The sequence below is a fragment of the Myodes glareolus genome, chromosome 7 (genome assembly GCF_982192425.1).
Source record: "Myodes glareolus chromosome 7, mMyoGla1.1, whole genome shotgun sequence".
Lineage (NCBI taxonomy): Eukaryota > Metazoa > Chordata > Mammalia > Rodentia > Cricetidae > Myodes > Myodes glareolus.
Genome location: NC_142032.1, coordinates 47,590,244 through 47,613,801, shown reverse-complemented (window position 1 = coordinate 47,613,801; position 23,558 = coordinate 47,590,244). Strand labels below are relative to the sequence as shown.

The 23,558-nt window shown below is 37.8% G+C and overlaps 1 protein-coding gene across 10 annotated transcripts in view; it reads right to left on the bottom strand.

Moving 5' to 3' along the window:
* Tle4 (TLE family member 4, transcriptional corepressor) overlaps nt 1-23,558 on the bottom strand; it is a 131,675-nt gene that overhangs the window by 36,133 nt on the left and 71,984 nt on the right. For all 10 annotated transcript variants that reach the window (XM_087908063.1, XM_087908065.1, XM_087908067.1 and 7 more), the window contains one exon: nt 22,463-22,479. In XM_087908063.1, coding sequence (XP_087764189.1) covers nt 22,463-22,479 — 17 coding nt within the window. The remainder of the gene's footprint in view (nt 1-22,462; nt 22,480-23,558) is intronic.

Below are 23,558 nucleotides of genomic sequence, written 5' to 3'. Positions count from 1 at the left end.
GAAGTAGGATTTATATGTCTAAAACAGCTCTTATTCATTCCAAATGGTCACGTGGACAAGAGTAATATTTATTTTAAGCTAAAATAACAGGGCTTTGCATGTTTCACTATTGAATACTGAATGTTGTGGGATAATGCTTTTGTACACTGCAAAGATTTATCACTCATATTGGTTTTAAAATGCTGATTGGCAGTAGCCAGGTAAAAAGTATAGGTGAGGCAATCAGACTAAAAGAATTCTGAAAGGAGGAAAGGCAGAGAGGCAGTAAGTCAGAAGCAGAAGAAGCAAGATGAGAATGCCTCACTGATGAAAGGTACCAAGGCACATGGCTAAACATAAAAAAGAATTATGGGTTAATATAAGCTGTAAGAGCTAGTTAATAAGAAGCCAGAACTAATAAATCAAACAGTTTATAATTAAGATAAGCCAATGTGTGCTTCTTTGAGACTGACTGGCTGCAGGATCAGGCGGCACAGAAACTTCTGCCTACATACTAAATAAACAAATGCAAAATAGGCTTCATCACCTAGTACACTCCAGAGTCTAGTTTTATAAGAACCAACTACTTGTCTAAAGATAGGAACACTGCCCCCCGAAAATGGTGAACACACACAAGCTTAAACAATGGTGGCAGGCACTCTACATCTCAGCCTAGTGCTCTTCCCACTCCACCTCTGGTTGTTTTCTCTCTTCATATATTTCATTAAAAAATAATAAACACACTCAATTAGAGTATGGAACCAAAATAGTTTGAGTGGTAACAAAGGTGGCGATTTTATTTGCTTTATTTTGGCCTGTATCAGAAATCCATTAGGTAGCAAAAAGAATGAAGAATCCCACTAGTTAAAGTTGTATCTAAAATGTGCAGTGGGAATTAACAAACCATCAAATACAGAAGTTACAAAAGAACATAAATAACAATCCCTCTATGTCTGCTCAATTAGGACATTCTAGTTTCAGGAGACTTGGACTATGATTGCTTTCCAGAGAGATCAAAGTGGTTAGTGTAGGATCCTCTCATCTCTCACCTCATTTACAATTCTATTTAATACAGCTGAAACTTTTCGTTAAAAGAGATGCAAAAAAAATCAATAATAAAAATGACACTAACCGTGCTTAATGAATGAAAAAGGATCTTAAAAGTGATTAAGGCCCCAGTTACAAAGAATTGTTAATGTAAATGACTATATTCAGTGGCCAGGAGAGATGGCTTAGTATACACCGTCCTTGTAGAGAACCAGAACCAAAATTTGGTTCCCAGCATCTGCACTGGGCAACTCACTACTCTTTGTAACTTCAGATCCAAGGGATCTGATGTCTCTGACTTCCACTATCATCTGCTCTCACATGCACAATCACAGGCGCATGCACGTACACCCATGTATGTATGTACACAAAATATATATTATTAAGAACAACTTTAAAAGAGGTTGGGGAAATGGTTTAGTGGTTAAGAACACTGGCTGCTCTTCCAGAAGACCCCAGTTCAATTCCCAGGACTCACATGGTGGGTCACAGCCATCTCTAACTTCAGTTGCAGATAATCTGATGCCCTCCTCTGGCCTCCAAGGGTACCAGTAATATATGTGGTACTTGAACGTGCATGCAGGCAAAATCCCCATATGTAAAGTAAAATTAGAAAGATGAAAAGAAAAAACTTAAGAACCTTTTATTTTTTTAAAGTATGTTTTCCTGTCCTTTTTTTTTGTTTGAAATAAAGTTGGTTAATCAAATGAAAATAAACGAAGGCCTCACACATGCTAGGCAGGCATTCTACTACTGACTGAGCCGTAGCCCCTGCAATTCTTCATTTTATTTCGACACAGGCATTGCTAAGTTGCCCCAGTGCTCTTGAACTCACTCTGGAATCCATGTAGAGCTTCAACTCTTTCTTTAGTCTTTCAAGTAGCTAGGATTATAGGCCTGTATCACAAGGCCTGCATTTGGCATAAGACTTAATTCCTGTCTTAATTCTTTGGGAATGGATGCAGAAACCCACCCAAAAGTGCTTTTGTCGAGCCACACGTCTCAATTTGGTATATTTAAACTGTAACTCACCATAGCATGCAGCCTTTAACTTAATTCCTCCAGGCATCTTCCATAAATTGATAGAGCACTGAATCAAGCATTTCTCTTTGACTGCCCCTCAACTATCCCATCTGTTTTATTCTCCACGTATTAAGATGCTTTTTTTTTTTTTTGAGACAGGATGAGGTAGCAGCAGAATAGAAAAGAAGGGCTCTAAAGGAAAACTAGCAACAATATTTATCACAGGTGGTTGCTACTTCATCTGTGACCTAAATCTCCACAAGTCAGCTAGCAGGAAATGGGAGCCAAAATGCTGGAAGCATAGGTATTTGCTCTAGTTAAGGAATAGTCAAAAAGACGAACAGATTTTAAAATTATGAATCAGTATAGACACTTAGGTTATGAAGTATCACTACTAAGCTACCTTGTGACTATACTTAAAAAACAAAATAGACATCCTTGCTTGTCCATAAAATAAAAATGATACTAAATTATAAAACCCAAATCACAAAATTCTGTTATTATACAAACATCGCTCAGCCTCCAACAAACTGATATAGCTGTAAGTTACATGCTCTCAGCTTTTGGTCATCAGCAAAATTTTAATTGATCAGATAATAGATTCTAAGCTGCAAGAGGAAGATGCATCTGCTGGAAATAAGAAATATAATACAAAACACCAATGGCTGTGTGATGACATTCTAAAAGCTGTGAGGTAAAAATGGTCTTCATTTACCAGTTTGAGAGGTTCTCAAACTGTGAACCACCCACAGGATGGGTTTAGAGATCAGTTACACAGAAGGAACATATCACAAGAGCACAATCAAACACAAAAAAGTAGCATCCATTTAGCTTGGATTTTTGTTGATTTGTCATGCATGAAATGGAAGCAGCTTACACAATAGTAAGCACCTTTCTAAAAGGCAGACTTCCTAATATCTCCAACATACATTCAGCTGAAGCTATGTAAGGAAAGTTTAAACTGAGCAGAAGCAATGAGCACAGACTCTGGAGTTAAACAGTGACACCCTCCTGGGCAATAGTGAGCCAGTTACTTCAACTCATCATTGTACCCAACTCTCCTTATCTGCCGTATGTGCATCACAAAAGGAAATCTCCAACACTAACTCATGCTATTTTGCCTAATGAAGTAGAGTTCTACTCAATATCGTTTTAAATGGACTATAAAGTGAGGTCTAGAATTGTTTATAAAAATATTTTTGTGACAATTGCATTTATTATCCTATTTTATTTGCCTATCTCCCCAAATAAACACAACAACTATCAAAAAATTCCAAGGCCAAGTTATATTAGTTTTTTCTTTTTTAAAAAATTTCATTCATTACAGGATCAATATACCAGACAATTCTCTTTGGTATTTATCTTGACTTGCTCAGGGATATATCCTCCAGGTTCTTGAAGGCCAAAGTTTTCTATCAGCTGTGCCCTTTTCACTGGCTGCTGACATTTAAAGCATGCTTTCACATATTGCAATGTTCTAAGACTATCTAAGTTGATTGGAATTACATTTTTAAAATATTAAAGTAGTTTATTACATTATTTATTTATTTTGTTTGTGGATATGCATGCATGTAAGGTTATAGGGAACTTGCAGGAGCCAGTTCTTTCCTTCCATCATGTAGGTCCTGGGGGTTGAACTCAGCCTGTAAAGTTTGGCAGCATTTGACTTAACCCACTGAGCCCTTCTACCAGCATTTTTTTTTTAACTCGGTCCCTGGGCTGAATGTTTTCTTCACTCTACCTACTCTCCTTTGCACTCTTACTTCTTTTTAAAAACTCTAGGACTTCCACTCAATTTAGTCCTTCCTCTTAGTGTTTCATGAGCTAGCAAAGGTATCTTTTTTACATAAAACTAGTATCAAAGAAATATAATGGATGCTTACTTTTGATGACTGGGGAAATATAAATCTCTTGTAACAGAACTTCAAACTTTAGCTAAGCATGGAAACTAGCATGCCAGTCAGGTAGGTAGAAAGCAGAGCAATTACCAATGTCTTTTTGGGTGGGGGGGTATTTCCTGGACCCACTTTTCTAAAAACAAGGATCAAGTGGTTGATAAGAAAGGCTGCCCCAAATATGATCTGATGATTCCCAGAGCCTGTCTTACAGAGATCATCCAGGAAAATGGTTTTCCACTTCCAGATAAGGCAATTCTCTAGAAAACAGATCTTTACCAGATCTTTTGTCTGGCCCATGTGGGAAGCTAAAACTATCACAATTCAGAAGCCTCTGAAAGTCTGACCCCAGTGAAAAGTGTAGAAATGTCAACCTGCTGTCCTAGTTTCCCTATGTGTCAAAGGCAATCACTCCCTACACCCAATGTATATTTTGTTTTCAAGAGTTTTGGCACCTTTGGCACTTCTATAGAGAAATACGGAATCAGCTAGACTGTTAGTTTGAGCAATATGGTTTACATTCTGGTTATCCTGTATAATAGAAGAAAGTCTTCCTCGTTCTGTAGCAGTAGACAACAATTATATAGCACATAGCACATTACTGATAACTAAAGGGAACACATGCCAAAATGAATCAACAAAATATCAACCCCCCCAATCCCTCCCTAAACCCATATGCTCCTTTTTTTTCACACAGACTTGCAACAGAGAGAAGTAAAGCTAGTTGCTACTGAGGTTACTTGGGATAATACTCTGTGAAGGAAGGATTCAGAATTTAGATAGGAGTGGGACATAGACTTTAGCTCTTACTGGACCCTGGTTTGCTGCTCCCAGTGCCCTAAATGCTGCAAAAGCCCCTCTCTCTGCAATATACCCTTCCAAAGCTGATTCTTAATGCCTCAGGAGTTTTCTGCGTTAACTCCGTCCAAGGAAAAGGAGCTGCAAATCAATCGGTATTATAGTGCAGGGAATGTGTATTCTTTCCCCTAACAGCCAGTCTTGTTGACAGGGATTAGGTGTATGAGAAGTAAAATAATGAGAAGAGGCAAGAGTCTCCTCTGCTCAACAAGCTCTGCTGGGTATGCTCCCTCCCCACACAATTAGGGCAAGGCAGCACTGTGAAGCTTTACAACACTAGAGGGACAAGTCCATTTTACAGATAATCTGACATGAAAATAAAAGAGGCACTCTGCAAAACACAAGGCAAACCACAGTACTCAGTTGCTCACTCTGCATTTGAACATGTAGTTGCTGGTCTCTCCAAGCACAAGCACACAGTCAAAGCCATTTAAAACAACATTTAAAATATTTAAAATAACAAGAAGCTGTAATATTTTCTCAGTTTGATCTCTGGTTTCACGTATTCTGAGTGGCAAGTGGTCTTGCTCTAAAACACAACAAAGTCATGATGCCATGAGAGGTTAAATGATCCTGAATCACAAAATCCCCTTAGGAATTACATACGTACCCAGCTGGCTACACTTAATTTTATATCATCTGTACTTACAAGATCCATTTCTTAGATTTGTTACAGCAAAAACTTAATTCCAAAATAATTTCCCCCACAGCCTGGAACATTTCTAATTTGCTTTTCTCTGCTATTAGTTTGCCTGTGGAATAATAATTTAAATATTCTAATAAAAAACCAAATCAATTCATTTTCAACTATTCATATAGTATACTAAACTTTTTTAAAGAAGTAACAGTAAGCATGTTGTGAGTGCAGATACTCTGACACTTGGTTGTTACAGCAAACATCCCTACATTGCCTTCCTCACAAAGGCTGGCTTCAGATCACACTGCGTCACATGCATAGAAGTGGACGGGCCTCAACATGTCAGCCAGCTTCCCAACCTTCAGAAAGCAGGTTCACAAAGAGCTTCCTTGAGTCACCCTTCACGAGGATGTTATTTTAGTTTTAAGAGCACAGCAAGTATGAATACTTGCTTAAGTAGTGTGAAAGGAGAAGAAGTATCAAGAGGAGAATGCGCACGACCACAGGGGCTCTAAGGTCTCTGAAAATAGCTTATCTTTGCAGTCCTGGTCACTGCCTTAGGGCACAGTGTCCTGTCTATTTGTCTTGGCCTAAGCAATTTTCCCTTAAACTGATTCTTTCACTTATCTGTCTTTTATTGTTTTTGCTTAAAGTCTCTCATTATTTTGGAGTGTGGCTGAGACAAGTATGTGATGTTTCATGTCCTCCTACCTTTTTATTTTTTAACGTTTGTTAAGGATGATAAAACTTTTTCTGTTGTTATTTTGTTGTTGCTGTTAAAGTTCTCTTCATTTTCCCAACTCCTTCCCTGAAAACTAAACTTTGGGAGGAATGCCAACTTCCTAATCTCACAGACAGTATTCCTACTCAGTACAGAACTTCAAGATCTAGGATCTTTTGTTTATCATTACTGGAATAAGTAATATATCATCTGAGAACCAAAACCCTGAGAGCTACATTTTGTAGCATTTTTTTTAAGTAAACTGGCATGCAATATACATGAAAATTTGCAATCAAGTTCCTTACCCTCAGCTGACTACTTGCCCCCAGGACTGCAGAAAATGCAAATATGAAAATAACTTGCAAATAACTTGCCCACCTTGAAAGATACAGTTAGCTAATATTAACAATACATACTAACTATGTAATTTCTTAAGATTTGATTCCATAAAGTAGACTAGTCAAAGCCTAACCACAAATGAAAAAAGAAACAAGGCACGTTTTTCTTTACTAGTTGAGGGTGGAGAATCCAAAACCTGAGTCTAGAAAAAAAGAACAGAATAAAAAGTCCCAGTCTCCTGCTCTAGAACTAAGTAAAGCAGTACCAACAAAAGGTCCCCTTGATAGGACGAGGGCACCCTGGACGTAGCAGGGCACCTTGGACATAGCAAACAGAAATTTTTTTCCACTACAATAAAACTTAGTCAATCAGACGAGCATCACGTTACCAAAATGTATTGCTCCAAATGACATTTTATTTATTTTTTTAATTATTTGTTTATAAAAATTTCCACTTCCTCCCCTCCTCCCCATACCCTCCCATTCCCCCTACTCCCTCTCCTCCCCTCCCCACTCCCTCTCCTCCTCCCTCTCCAGTCCTAAGAGCAGTCAGGGTTTCCTGCCCTGTGGGAAGTTCAAGTTCCTCCCCTCTCCCTCCAGGTCCAGGAAGGTGAGCATCCAAACAGGCCGGGATCCCAAACAGCCAGTACATGCAGACGAAACAAGACCCAGTGCCATTGTCAATGGCTTCTCAGTCAGCCCCCATGTCAGCCACATTCAGAGAATCCGGTTTGATCACATGCTCGTTCAGTACCAGTCCAGCTGGCCTTGGTGAGCTCTCATTCGATCAGTCCCCTTGTATCAGAGGGTGAACGCACCCCACACGGTCCTGATTTCCTTTTTCATGTTCTCTCTCCTTCTGCTCCTCATTTGGACCTTGGGGGCTCAGTCAATTCCACGAATATAGTTGCCATTTATTTGTGTTAGTATTTCATAAGCATGCTTTTGGTTTCATTAGTTATTCCAAATGAGGAAAGAAGATTCTATGACAGTTTCCAGTCACTAAACTGTAGTTAAGTTATGCTGGCCAATGCTTTTAGACAACCTTCACAAAATTTCTAAAAGGAACCTGTCAGCAGGTCCATTCTCTGTAAATGACCCACCTCCATGGGCCATCTGTGTCCTGAAAGCAAACTCATTGGCTTGTGAGTCAATACTGGGAGGGCCACTTAGAGAAATGTGTATACAACCCAGGGCCAAAAGAGTATATTTAGGCTTCTGATAGGGAAAAAAGCACAGAAAAGAAGCTGGGGTAAGATTTATTCCAAGTGAAATCGTAGAACAGAAGGACAGTGACTTCTCCAACACTCAATCATTTTCCGTCACACACGCTGTCCTGTAATGTGCATTGATAATTCTTCATGAAAAAAATGCCAGCATTATCATCTGCAGTTATGTTGTTGACATTCTTTTGCTATTTGATTAAAAATACTATTAATTTTCTGGCTTTACAACAACTGAGCTACTCCATTTTTGAATATATAAAAGAGTATTTTGTTACAATCAAATTAAAAGTATTCCAGAAAATGACTTCCTTTTTCCTAGCAATATTATTTTAGCATATATGGTCCTTCCTAATTTCCCATCATGATGTCACACTTGTCATTAGCCAGTTCAAAATACCTTAATTATTAAATTATCTATCATTCCTGGTCATTTCTGAAAGCCATGGTGAACTATATGATTTTTTTTTAGGGTTATGGCACTGTTGGCCTCTTTGGTTCTCTGGTCTTTAAAAAGAGCCAATGTACATAAAACACCAAAGTTTCCCCCCATCCCCCATTACCCCTCTCCTTCCCTCTCCCCCCCCCCCTTGTTTCCCATCTAGATAAGTTTTACCATTCTCATTTAAGTCAGGATGAAAACCACAGCTCCTGCCAAGCCCTCCTGGCATCTCACCACTTTATTTGTTCCCATTTGTATCTAATGCTTTTGTCAACAGTTCAACAAAAGTCAAAGCAAACAACCCACTGCAAACACCAGGGTAACAGCAACAAGCAGGAATCCTTCACAATTATCCAGCCCAGCTGCTCAGAGATCAACAGGGGCTGCTTTCATTTACAACAATGTCAACAAAAGACTGAAACCCAATAACTAGATGGGTCAATACCGCCACTGTATACCCTCTGGAGGAGGAAATGCTGTTCTCCTTCTTTGCTGCTTCAGCAAACATGTAGAATAATTCAGTCAGATGGACAAGTGCTTGTCTAATCATTTGCTATGTGAATAATTCAACAACTTCCCATGTAAACTACTAAACAAGGCTCTTCAAATATTCCTGTGGCACTTCTAGCTAGCCAACCAAAGCAGAGCATAAAGGAAAGAAAAGAAGATGAAACAAATATCCTGACCCCAGTAAATTCTGAGTGATAATTTCTGTTCTTAGAAACCCAAGGCTTCATGACTAATACTTTTAGGTCTAACTTTTGCCTGGCATTCTCATCACCGCCTGACTTTATATTTATATTAAGAAGTAGTGTGTGTGTGTGTGTGTGTGTGTGTGTGTGTGTGTGTGTGTCACTGCAGAGCTCCATGGAGCTTCACTCAACTGCCTCCCCATTGCAAGCACTTCTACTGGTTTTGAAAAGAGTATTTTTAAAGTATACTTAGACTCTGCAGATAAGCTATAAATGTAGTTTAAAAGTACTGTTTTCTAAAGGAATCTTAGAATCCCCTGGCCTAGTTTTAATAAAAATGATGTCTATTCAACAAACAATATTTCAAGATGCAAAAGTTCCAAGCTCTCTCGCTTTTTTTTGCCTGAAGCATATGGTTTGTGAAATATAATGGGAACCAAAGAATCTAACAAAGAGGCTGCTAACTTGAGTCAGGGGGCCCTCTACCAACTGAGCTCCCTTTGCTAGGACCAAGAAAACAACTCCCACAGACTTTGCAAACAAAGACTGAGTCCTCCATACTATGAGTCTGGGGTATCACTTTCAGGACTGACTCAGTATCCTTCATGAGGTCCCACAAACAGCTGGTTTGAGAGCACCTAGACCTAAAGGCAGTATCTAGGGTGTAATAAAGCTGTGAGGAGGAACTCAGCCCAAGAGGTTCCAATAGGGACAACTCCAAAGGGCTAACATTAACACTTTGGTTTTACATTATTACAATAGTATACTTAATAATACGATGCATAATTTTAAAATAATTAGACATCTTATATTAAATCTTCTATTGAGATTTTTATCCTAACCCACAAAAATGGGCAGACCCTACATGCTAATGTCAGGAGTATTCAGAAGTCCCACCATAAAACACTGAGCAATGTTCCACAACACCTTGCACCCACTGCTATACTGTATGCAGCTCAGTGGCAGAGCATTGCCTAATACAGGCATGGCTGTATATTCAATGCCCAGAACTGCAATATCAATCAATCAACCAATCAATCAGTTAAAAATAAAAATCAAAAAATAATGTTGGTTGTCAGGCTAGCACAAAGAATAGAATAACTAAATGCTAACCAAATTCTCTTCTACATTGGTGTTCTTTTTCTAGTCCTTAAACATAACAGAACACTTTATACTTTTCTACGATGCTTTGTCAAACCTAAATGAAAAAAGCAGTAGAGATTCAAATTCATTTCTTGTTGTCACTATACTGATAGCTTGTCAACTCACCGACAGGCTCCAGGTCCACTAAATACTGTGTGTTTTACTACTTACCACGAGGGATTACAAATCTTCTAGAGTTCTTGGCATCAAGAATTATGATTAAAAAACAACACTCCAGAATATGAAAACCAAATTTTTGAGATTTCTACTTCCTTCTAATGGTATCTCATGGTTCCTGTAACTCTTCTGCTTTTCAGGCTGGTTTCAAGTTCCTAACTAAAGTTACTCACTTTAGAGAGTGAGAGAAGATGCTATCTGAAGTACAGATGAAGCAGAAGTAGAAGCTACAATGATTATCCTCCAACCACAGAAATCACCTGAAAGTAAGTGTGAATCATTAAATATTGGTAAACCAGGCAATAACGATTTTAAGTCTCCATATTCCCCTTGTTTTGGTAACTTCTCCAAAGAGCTTTTCAGAATCTCAGTGGAAAGCACACATCAAGTTAGGGCCACTAACATCACTGTCAGCATTTGCACATGGTGCTGGTGCTGTGGATTTTTCTTGTCGTCAGACCTACTTCTCTCACCATCAGAATCTAGTTTTATATATAGGTTTCAAACTTTATCTATCAATATCAACAGGTTTCAAAGGTCAGACACTGGATAAAGTAACTTTTGGTCAGTTGTCTATCAAAAATAAAGAACCAACCTCAATATCTCACTTAAACTTTTTTGACATAGAAAGGAAAATATTTGAATTGAGAAAATTAATTTTCTCTCTACTCAAAAGCCCCTCAATATAAAATGCTAAACAAATCAAACTTTTAAGATTCTTGTCTTCATGTGTTTAATAAAGGTTTTACTTTCAGTAAGAAAAAAAAAAAAGACTATCTCTGTCATGACAGTATTTCAGCCATACCATTCTTTCATTTCTCCCCAGAGACCATAGGAAAGGCTATAGGAAGAAAGGAGAAGGGCAGAGGTAGCAAAAAAGGAAAAGTGAAAGGAACTGACAGTGGCAAGAATAATTTACCAGTGAACATCTGGGACTAACAGGAAGAACTATACAGTCTGAGGATCCAGACCAATGGCAGCAAGGTGGGTGGCAGTTTGTAAAAAAGAGAGATTGAAGGAGTCAATCCTGATGGTTGATGGAGCATCTAATCAAAAGAATCACTTCTCTTGCTTATTATGTATGTAATCATAGCTTGTTCCCCCAAGAGCAAAAATGTTACTAGCCTATTTTGAAATTCTCAAAAATAAGGTCATACTAGGTGACTACCAAATTTTATTATCAAATCAAATTCCAACCTACTCATCCAATTTAGAAGGAACAGTCAGACCAACGGTAGTGCAATATGGGCAGGGCTAATCTGAAGACATGGGTACCTCGAAGCTTGCAGTCATGGTAACTATGGTACAAAAACAAGTAATTATTTCAATTTTCTCTGCAGATTATTTTTTCAGAGCAGCCCAATAAACTCAACGATGTCCCGATATACTAGAAAATTTTTTATTCATTTCTCCACGCCACAAGAAAGTAAGTTAATAACATCCCACTGAGAATGCTGTCAGGCTAAATCCCTCTATTCCTGCATGCACTACTGGGATAAATCTCCCTTCACTTTTCATTCCGCCACCCACTCAGGGCAAGGCCCTGGGGATAGCTCCAGATTACCCTTCACACTTAGTGTCACAGGCCCAAGCCCAAGTGGCCCAATCAGTGCCAAGAAAAGAACAAACCAAGAAAGATTAATTCGCAGATGTTCATGCATTTCACATACACTGTGCCCCATGGTCCGTTGCTAGGGCAACAGGAGACCACCAGTGCAAGCTTTATTGGCTTTATAAAGTGCATCTCCGGGACTATAGTCCAAGAAATGCTGCATAATAATAGTGAGGCTTCTCTGAAACCTTGTTTTGTGTTTATCCATGGTTAACCTGACAAGTATAACTTCCCTATAACCTCCAACACTGGCCCTCCCACCACCAAAAAGTTTTACACAGAAACATGAAAATGCATCTCCTACAGTTCCATTTTAGAAAGACCTCCTTCAAACTGAACATTAGATCTCATGACCAAAAAGTAAATGATTAAAATCCTACACCAATTTGGAGACCACCATATTAGTGCAACATACCACACCAACACTGACCACCAAAGCCTGCACACACATATCCTTTACCCATGTTCTTGGTCTGCCTTTTCACCTACCTGCCTGCCTCCACTCACCCCCCACTCCCAATAAGGCCTCAGGCCTGGTAGGCAAGTATTCTCTACCACAAAGCTCGAGTCCAGTCCTTTCACTTTTTATTCTGTGATAGTCTCACTAAGTTACTCAGGCTGGCTTAAACGGGTGAACTTCCCACATTTCTGCAGTAACTAGAATTAGAGGCCTCTACTACCAGGCCCAGCATAGCCCTCGTATTTCTACACATCCAGAAAGACCCTGCCTTTAAATATCAACAATCTGCCTCAGTCAGATAGAACAGCAGAACCAATAATCCTAATCAGGCTAGTCTCTTCAGTGTCATTAACGGAGCTTACTGCAGTGATTTGTATATGGTGTCTCCCTATTATGGCCACTGTGCACTTCAGATGCGACTAGGGCCAACTAAGAAACTGGGTTTTATATCTTTATTTTATTTTAACTAATTTAAGTTAAAGAAGTGTCATATGGCTACAATATTGAACAGTGTAGCTTCAGAGGCTTACCTAAAACCTGTCTTTTTAACTCAAATTTCTCCTTAATTCATAAAAATATTACTTCAAGTATATGTACATAAGGATAGCTTTAATGTTTCTGGCTACTGCTCACAGTACTGGTTCCAAATAGCCCCAAGCACTGCATCCATCCAGTTTGCCTGGCTCTTTGTAAAACAGGCCCAGGGAACAAACTGTACTTCTTCCTTCAGGTCTCCACTTTTCCTCCCACCCCCACACTGGGTGGGAGGTTAAAATCACAAATGTCACAACTCTCAGGGAAGTAGCACAGATCAAGAGTTAATCTAAAGGGAAGTGGCGGGTGAAGGGGAGAATATGGGCTGGCAGGACCAGGGAAGATCTGTAATCAAGAGGAGAAAAATAAAGCCAGTGAAAGGATCAATGGAAGGAACAGCTTACATTCAGATTCACAGGAGAAAAAACACAAGGAGACAATCATTTCCTGGGAAAAGCTCAAGCCTAATGAGAATTTACTCTGCTCCTTTATGTGACAACCAGCCCTTTTGTGGCACAGGCTTCCTGACTGACAGGAACCCAGGGCCCCTTAATAGGATTTCCATATTATTTCCAACACCTGCCCAGAAGTTATTTGTTTACATTGAAGGAGGCAAGATTCTCAAATCAGACATCTGCTTCTAGTTCAGGCATATCTTAGGAAGTCATCTAGAAAGCAGCTTTGTTGCCATGGTGACATTTTTATTTTCCTTCTTTAGTTGGCTCAAAACATTAGCATTTCCAATTTTATTTTGTTTTTCAAAGGGCCAAATGTCATTCAAGAAAACAGAAGTATTTTTTAAAAAGCTAAACAGAATTTTCACAAATATCCAGAATAATTAAAATTACCGTAAGGAGGGCCAAATACAATGTGAGGTGTTATTAGATTGCAAAGGGCACTTTTCTAAGGGTAGCATCACTACTTTACCCCTCCCCCAACCAGGTCTTCTTCCTCTCAAGTCTGAACCATCAGAAGCTCAAAGAAGTACCAATTTAAAGAAAATTCAAGAATTCTCCAGGATATGATGCAATTATATAATGAGTTTACTTCCATGTGTAAGAATTCTTCACACGTACCATATCCACATACCCAAAGTCTCATTGACAAAAATACTTAAGAATTTCTATGTCCATCTCACTGCCTGCAGTTCAGTAAAGAGAGAGGTAAGGAACATATAAGCTTTTCAGGCATTTGTTGGCTGCACAGGGGATGTAATATTAAATACTATGAAGAAGGAAAGAAGAGCAACAGGTTACTCTGGTCTCTAGAAACATAAACCTAGGCACATCACCAACCTCAGAGTGGTACTGACCACTGAAAACTAACATTCAAACAGATATAACTTAAGTCAGAGCACTGGTGACTAAGTGGATTTTTAGTATGATACCTTATTAAATGCAGAAATAGGAAACACATGGGTTCTGATGCATGAATCACCTGGCAAACTTAAATGAATGTGCTGGACAGTCTTTAATATGTGGAATATTAAATACTTGTAACAACTAATTTGACTTGCAGTATCTGATTAAACAATACAAATCCTGAAATGACTTTATTTCTATGAACAACAAGTTGAATTAAAGGAACCAAAAACTTGTTGAGAAGTACCACTTAGCCCTCAGTAAATTCCTATTACTTCTTCATGAGGCTACTAATTCTTCTGCTTTACAAAAGCCATCGCATGTGTCATAAGCTGATGCTTGTTAGTGGTGGCTCCATATGCAGAAAGTTGTTTAAGCCAGAAGATAGCTGAATTATTTCACACCACACCACAAACCAACATATGCAAAATGAACAGCGGTAAATATTGCAGAAACTCAAGAGAGAGACAAGCACTAAGATCCTTCTAGATGATTTTTGTGTTCTCTCCATCCCAGAATGGATGAGTATTTTAAGAACATAAAAGGTGGTAAACAATTCTTGGGAATAATTCTTTTGGAAAAATCATGTATACTTTGAGAAACAGATGCCTCTGAAATTCAAGTGCCAAATGCAACACTTCAATTGTGGGCTCCTCTGAAATGCTTTTAAATGTTAAATATAAATTTACTGTATAATACTTTTTCAAGAGACAAAATGCATTCTAATTAAGAAAATTAGATATAATAAGCACCAAGATGAAAATGTCTAGTAACTGTTAGTTTAAGAAGGAAGAGAATTTAAACTACCTTTGCAAAATCAGCTAGGGAAGGCAGATCTGACAATCAGCCTACCCTGTTAATTAATATTTGTTCTGCTTCAGCAATCGGTGGAGGCAAGTGCAGCAAAACAAGCGTGACTCCCCCGTCACATCATTAATCCACTCATGCTCACCACCTGAGGACCAGCTGTGCCCCAAAGACATTCATTCATCTGTTCCACAAACAAACAATTACAACACATTTTCTGGAATTAGGGCACCTGTTACATTTCACACAGCTTACATGCCTGGAGGCAGAGATCAATTAATACTGCACAAATTAGTGCATCATAAACCAGTAGAACAAAAGTTCCTGATGGTTCTTTGATAAGGTAATTGTTAAAAGTGAAATTCATAATAAAATGCTTTTAAAAGAGTTAAAAAGCAATGGTAACACTAAAGTACTTCAAATTACCATTATATTTTAGAAGATAGAAAGCACTACATTAAATCATCCTTATACTAAGCCACCCCCAAAAAGAATAACATTCCAAATGGCTAAGATACCTAGAGTTAGAGATTTGAGATCCAGCAGGCTAAGTGATTGTCTACTGATTGAGATAACACAGCTTACCTAGCACTAAAGAAGGGTCTGTGTATTCAGGAACCTGGCTTCACATTCCTGTCAACTAGTTTACATTCTAGACTTTTCTAAGTGCTTGCTTGTGGATTTAAATATAACAAGAAGACCTCTATTACTTATGATAAGAGAAGGGCACAAGAATAGCTTGTACATGTTGATGATGGACAAAGAAGTGAATTTTGCATAAAACAAAGTGAGTCAAAATTTGTGTTTGCTTCAGCAGCACATATACTAAAATTGAGGGAAAAATGCAATACTAATTATCAAAAGAGTTCTATTTGTGTCTTTTAAATATAGACAATGATGTATTGAAAATGTAAATCTACTGTCCAAATGAAGTACTGGTTAGCATGGGTTCTTAAAGTATATGTTTAATATGTATGTTTCCCCCACTAAATTCTTACAGTATTGAGAGTAAGAATCTAGCCTGTGAGGCAAAGGGAGAAAAAGAAAACTCAAAGCTTGGTTTAACAAGGGCATTGTAAGTAAGTTAGGTCCAGCAGGATTGATTTGCAGGTAAAGGCATGTTGTCACTGAGCCTGATGATCACCAGAGTTTAATTCCTGGGAACCACATAGGAGAAAACAGACAGCTGAAAATTACCCCCTGGTCTCTGTACAAATATCATGGAACACATAATGTACATGCACACACTACATAAACAATCATTGCTAGTTGTGGTCGTGAACACTGGTAGGACATGCTAAAGAGTAGGGGGTAGAAGGATAAGTTCACAGTCACCCTGGCTATACCTGTGGGGATGCAGAAACTACTCAGAAGCTAAGAAAGAGTGCTTGCTACTCTCATAAAGGGCCTGGGTTTGGTTCTCAGTACCCACATCAGGTGGTTCGCAACTGCCTGTAAATCCATCACCAGAGGATCTGATGCCCTCTTCTGGCTGTTATGGGCACCAACCAGGTGGTGCACAGACAAATACAATCACTCATGCATGTGAAAACAAGCGATATAAAAAGAAAAGAATTAAACAGTGTCATCAGAAAAAATATAAAAGGGAAATCATTTTAGATGTAGAAAGGCCTAAAAGTTTTCACAATGAAAGAGTAATAAGGAATCTTATTTGGATTACATTTCAAGAAAATAAATTCTGTGAATACTCACAGAAACTGGATTATTGGCTATGTATTAAAAATATTAAATAGTTATTCTTAAAGCAATGAAAGTTTTTTGGTTATGTTCAGTGAAGCAGAGATGGTTCAGTTAAGAGCACTGACCAGAGTTCCATTCCCAGAGCCACATCAAGTGGTTCACAACCATGTACAACTCTAGCTTCAGGGAATCTGACGCCCTCTTTTGGCCAACAGGGGCCATTTGCATATCCAACCCACAACACACAAATACACATAAAAACAAAACAAACTTTTAAAAAAAGTGGTTATTTAGATGAAATGTGCCCTTTCCCCAATGACTTAAGAGGTGAGTGCATGTATCTATAATTTACTTCAAGATACCTCAATGAAAGAAAAGATTACATAAAACATGGCAGAAGTCCAGCTTTTGTACCCAGACAGGTTTCTTGGATAGAGTTTCCTTGTGCAATTCTTTGTACTTTGTAGTATGTTTCTATCTTTTAGCACAAAAGGATAAGATTAAATCACCCAAAGAGCTGTCCTTTGGGTATGGCACTGGCAATGTGACCTTGGATAGGACCTTCATAACACTAAGCCTTTCCTCAGGTAAGCAACAGGTTGAGCATGGCAGCTGCTTTTGTAAGTAACATCTAAAGAGGAGTTAAATATGCAAGCTGGAGGAGTCTTCAAAGAAATCAAAGAGGTTAACTGGGGAATACTTGGTGCCCACTCACCAATTCTAGGTTTGGAGAAACAGCTTTGTAGACAAAGTGATTGAAAGGGAACCAGAGTCAAATCACATTTCCTAGTCAGATAGCTTTCCTCGATTACCGACGAAATACTGAGGGAAAACAGATTTTAGTGCAAGCCTACTCTTGGTTTGCTTATCTGGTTCTGATGTGGGAGTTCCCTCTGTGTGCTGTGATTACCATTAATGAATAAAGAAACTGCAATGGCCTGTTGATAGGGCAGAACTTAAGTAGCTCTTCCCCTTACATGGTTCTTAAGCTATTCTTTACAGTATTTTATTGGTGCCTTAAATTCCTTCCTTTCAAATTTTATTTTCTATTCTTTCATGCCTTTAAGAAAAACAATTTTGTCTTTCTAAAGTCTATAGTAATACAAATTGCCCTACCATGTTTTCCACAAAAGCCTAACATCCCTATAGTAATATAAGGAACAAAACTGTCTTGAGAAATATGGTTACCCCCTTCCTGGCCATTTCTTCTAGTGTTTTCACCCATACTTTCTTTCTCACATAGGACATTTCAAAGGGCTGAACATGTTCAGAACACATGCTTTTTAAACAGATAGTCCTTTGAGACAGAAAAAAATATAGGTATATTTATGGGGGGGGCAACGCAGGAGTACTCAGGCTACAGATCCTAGAACAGAATTTGGGTCATTAAACCTAAATGTGCAAAGTGAAGTGGCAAATAGAAGTAATTACTCTGCTCAAAACCCACTCTCACCTGCAACACCCAACTAATGAGGCAATAGTGCTCTCCTGGCCTGAATCATACACTTGAGTATGAACATAAAAACAACCTTATTCTAATTTTCCAGTGATAAACCTTTACTGCCAACAGTGACTAACTGGGAAAGTAAACAGAAACATATGATGTTTTTAGTCATCTGTGCAGAATAAGTACTAACATACAGATGAAACAGAATAAATAGGCATTGCCTTACACACAACAAAAAGAAGATCACCGTAAAAGTCTTTAAGCAAAAGCAAAGAATTCTCATAGGATAAAACGTATAATATTCACACACACAGAAAAGCATTTAGTGTAAAAATATGTAAATCTTTAAAATTAAGTGTGACAGCTATACTTATTACAATGGCAAAAAATAATCTCAATGTTGATGGGCTTTGTAAGGATACAGGCCAATACTGCATTCAGCATTTTAAAGGAGTACAGAGGTTCTGGAGATAATCAGAACGTATAAATGACTGAGAATGATCATGTTCTATGAAGACACACAGTATTTGGTGGAAGATATTTTGACAAAATAACAACAATAAAATATTCACCATTTAGAGCAGGAAAATGCTTGCACTTCTGCTGTATTTTACAGATAACAAAAGGCAAATCCTTCAGTTCTAATAGAGAAGGGTGCCCCATATTCATGGGATTATGTACATAAACAACATAGTGTTATGATGTGGAATTTCCCTCCGCATGCTGTGATTACCACTGACAAATAAAGGAACTGCTTTGGGCCTATAGCAGAGCTATAGGGGAACAGGGCTAGTTGGGGAAAAGTAAGCTGAATGTTGTAAGAAAGGAGCCTCTGCCAGAGACAGACAGACAGATCTTTACCAGGTAAGCCACAGCCATGTGGCAATATACAGATTAATAGAAATGGGTTAAGTTAAGATGTTAAGAGTTAGCCAATAAGAAGCTAGAGCTAATGGGAAAAACAGTGTTTTAAATAGTATAGTCTCTGTGATTATTATGGGGCTGGGCAGCTGGGAAGCAACAAACAGCTTCCTCCAACAATGTTAATGAAAAAAATGCTCAATAATAGCATATGGAAGAAATCATGGAGCTGACCGACATTACATAATTGTGAGTTTATCTGTTTCAGTTGACCTTAACTTTGGTGCCTGTTCTCTTGCTTGAGTATTAGAATTATGTAGATGCTGGATGTAGGGAATGGTACTAAGAGTAATTTCTCAGCTTTAAGTTCCTACCAAGTTTAGGAAGCTTGGTGGTTGTTGTTCTAAGCTGTTGACCACATTTAAGATGAAAACTGGAGAGTGATGTAAGACCTGAATGGCTTGGAGCAACTTGGACACCTCAGCAACTAGGAGGTTCTTGGCAATAAGTCAATCAATGTCCCCTATGGTGAATATTCTAGAACCAATTACTTTTACCCTAAATCCCTTGGGTTTCAATACATAAAAATATTTCATAGATTTTATCTATTCTTTTTCTACAGGTGAGAAATATGGAAGACAATAGGGAGAAATGGAATAGGAGATGGTGAACTACTCAGATACCAGGTAGGAATTCAGTTTGGGGTCTTTTGGACTCTCTATACTACGAAGGGTAAGAGCACATTAGTAGTTTGAGTTTCTTACCATTTTCAGGCCTCACACGTGGGGCTTACTACTGGTCACATACAATCAGTAGATAGCCAAGACAAATAAGGAAGGTGGCAGGTGTTACGGCCCCTTATTTCAACAGTACTACTGTACACAATGTTTTAGTTTCTCATCACCAAGTAAATTGATTCTAGGACTCCCCACAGTGCTGTCTCCTTTAGATCCATATTTACATTCTCTCTCAGTGTCAAAAAACTTCAGATGGAAGTCTGCAAATAACAGGCTTAAGAATGAACTTGGCTACCTGAGCTATAGAAAACTAGATCAATAAAGCCAACAGCATGTGATTTAGTGGGACAGAACTTCAGAGAAGAGAAAGGAAGAGGGAAAGACCTAACAATTTAGTAAGAGATTTTGCTGCTTTACTTGGCTTCTCAATGAAAAGCATGTTAATTACTTGGGTCTTTGCAATGAGCCTAAATGTCTGTTTTATAAGCTGTTCTGAAATCCACCCTGTTTAATAATCAGTAGCATCAAAAAGCATTTTTTTAAAGAATGTCTCTCACAATTAAACACATCTACAACTTGGTATAAATCAAAATTTTGATACCATATCAAAATGTTACGATGAGGCTGTGTCATATTGCCCACATCTTCATCACATGCAACACTAATTACTACCAGCAGATTCCGATTTCTCTGCACATTACAGGCTTTTAGAGAAGCTATAAAACTTTTCAGGCACCATTAATTTAAATTTGTATTGAAATTCCTTTTTGACAGATGGCCAAAAATTACTTATTATTTAGAGTACAAGAGCTGCCTGTTTCCATATTAGATGAGGAAAGGGAAATTTCTAAATCCAGAAGGAAATTTATGTCACATTCATTACCTGTTAAATGTTAAGGAGAATTATTATGAGTATTAGTATGAGAATTATTTCATACTACCCCAACTAGCAGACAACTGGATCACTGGCAGCTACAAACCTCCCCCAGTCATATAAGCAGTCAACAATCACAAAAAATCCCCTCTTAGCAAGGAATTCCTTACAAGAGGACAAGGAAGCTCAATGGAACAGGCAACTGCTTAGGTGTCAACCATTTCACCTTGTAAACCTATAGGACAATTCCACACCAGACACAGCACACTTCAGGTATGGATTTGTAGCTGTCATTCATAATAAACCAGAGCAAAACCATCAATTTATTTTCTTGGTACTTGCCCTGCCTTCTGACTATTCTGACACTTCCAAGCTCACTCTGAAAGATTACAGATGGTTTAAAAATACAGCCTACTCTTTCTTATATGAGGGAATATTAAATGTAACTGGCATAAAGTGTACAATGATGTATAAATATTTTCACAATATTCTGTGAGTGGGGCTGGAGAGGTGTCTTTTGTCTACTTGCCTGCCTGAAGGTATGTATTCATCATGAGAAGTTAGGGAATGTTTACAGAATAGCCTTAGACAGGCTTCCTGAGAACTCCTGTCAGCCAATCCTGACCAACTTATTCACTTATTACTTCTAAAGTGCATGTGGATAAACTCTAATAAGTTTTTTACTGTAGGAACTGATGTGAATAGTATACATAGACTCCACAACTGCAAATACATAATTAAAATTTAATGTGTACATTTCCAACTGTTAATAGTTGTTTGTGGCTGCAGGTTCCCTATCAAATTCAAAGATTCTTGAACGTAAAATGGATATACTCAATACTGAATTTCCATTATTTAAGGGTTCTAAATACAATTTTAATTTAAGAAAGAGTAAAGTACTATTCATAGTGAAAAGAAAAAAAATATGTTTGGGAAAGACTTTAGTTTTGGATATAGTTTACAAAAAAACTGCAGAGGGTCTAACTAACCCATGGCCACAACATTTAATTATTTAAAACTCTAAAAGACAAAATGACAACATTCATACTCTGGGCTAGTGTTTCATTACTGGGTTACCTTGCAATGAGTAAGTAATACAATGGCACATGCTATGCAATTGGGCATACACATGGCATATTTCTACTGTACATGAATCAAAGGTAATGGAAGCACTTTCATAGTTTATTCATTTCCTACACGACAGCTTGTGTTTTTGTTTGCATACTATGAAATTCAAATGCCCTTAGCCTATCTCTTTCTGGTATCACGTAAGACAAGCATACACAAACCATAAGACCCTAAATACTTTTTGTCCTTCTCCACAACTTGCATATAAGGAGAAGGCAGATAGTCTTCAGAGAATTACTTGCCACACTACAAACCTAAGTATTACAAACAGAAAATGCAATGTCTCTGGTGAACTGAAATATTCTTATGGGCAGTTTGTTTCTTCCTTCAGGTTGCACATGAACCTAGGGCCTCACACATACCAAATATAAGCTCTCCCAGTGAGTTACACATCCAGGCCAAACAGATGTTTGATGCTTTAATGAAGAACTTTGTAGGTAGAATATTTTTCTAAGGTAAGTATGTATTTCTTATTAATTAATACATTTATTTTATTGCATTATCTTAGTTTTTTTAAAAAAAACAAAGTAAGAAATACTAAGAGAAACAATGCTATCTAGTTCATGACTCAACCTTGTACTACAAACCTGATCCTCAGAAAAATATGACCATTGTTAAAAAAGATCAACCACACATGTAAGATGAACACAATTTGGTAAATGCCATTCATATTACTCTCTAAATCTCAAAGAATTCATTATTAGATAGATTCCCATCACTTAGAATCTTTTAAAACTATTCTTGTGTCTGAATTTTGAGTCCTACCTTGATGGAGTCTCTGTCTGTAGGCAAAACAGCAGCAAGACAAGCATGCAAGAGTGGGAAGAAAAGAAGAAAAGTGCTTGTTAGTTTACATAAAATCATAAAGCTATCAAACCTGACCCTGCTAAATAGTAAATTGAACAGATGTCAACTTTGCTGTAAAGTTAATTATTAATAATATCCTAACAAGATTCACAAAGCACTGGTTCACCTTTGACACGATTTCAAATGAACCAAAGTTAGCCATTCTTATTTGTGTACCTTATTGACTTTTCCACTTATGAAAGAGTTTATAATCATGAGTCAACTCTACCATGGTATTAAGATAACTCTAGAACAAATATTACAGTATTTCTAGCATCAGAGAAGGTAAATTTATGCTTATGGAATACAGACAATTTGCCCCTAACTGTAACTATGGTAATAACACTGAACCAGCAGTAGATAGGACCTTGTTTTTTATTATAAGCCACACCCTTTCAAACAAATAAACCATTCCTGTGCTAAATAAATTACCCTAAAGGAATGGTGGTAGAAATTTTTTTACCTTAGTGGCTATTAAAAATTATCAGTTTAAGTGTAATTGGACTATTTCATTGGGACCATTGGCTCCCCAATAATGAAACAGAGACTTATTAATCATGAAAGTCCAGCCGATAGCATAGACTTGTTTCTAACTAGCCCTTATAACTTAAATTAAACCATTTCTATTAATTTACATCCTTGTGAGGTTCTATTACCTCACCTCCACAATGCCCATTCTGCTTGCTCTGTGTCTCCTGGTATCTGTGCCCTCTTCTTCACAGGATACTCTCTGCTCCCAAAATCCTGCCTATTGGCCATTCAGGTTTTTATTAAACCAATTAGAATGACACAGCTTCACAGTGTACAAAAGATTATTCCACAACATTAAGCATAGATGGACTTTTCCTTTGGCTGCCAGCTAACTTACTTTCTCTCTGTCTCTGTCTGTCTGTCTCTCTCTCTCACACACACACAAACCATGGCACTGAGATTTATATTAATTATAAAAGATTGGTCTTAGCTTAGACTTGTTCCTAACAAGTCCTTACAACTTAAATTGACCCATATTTTTAAG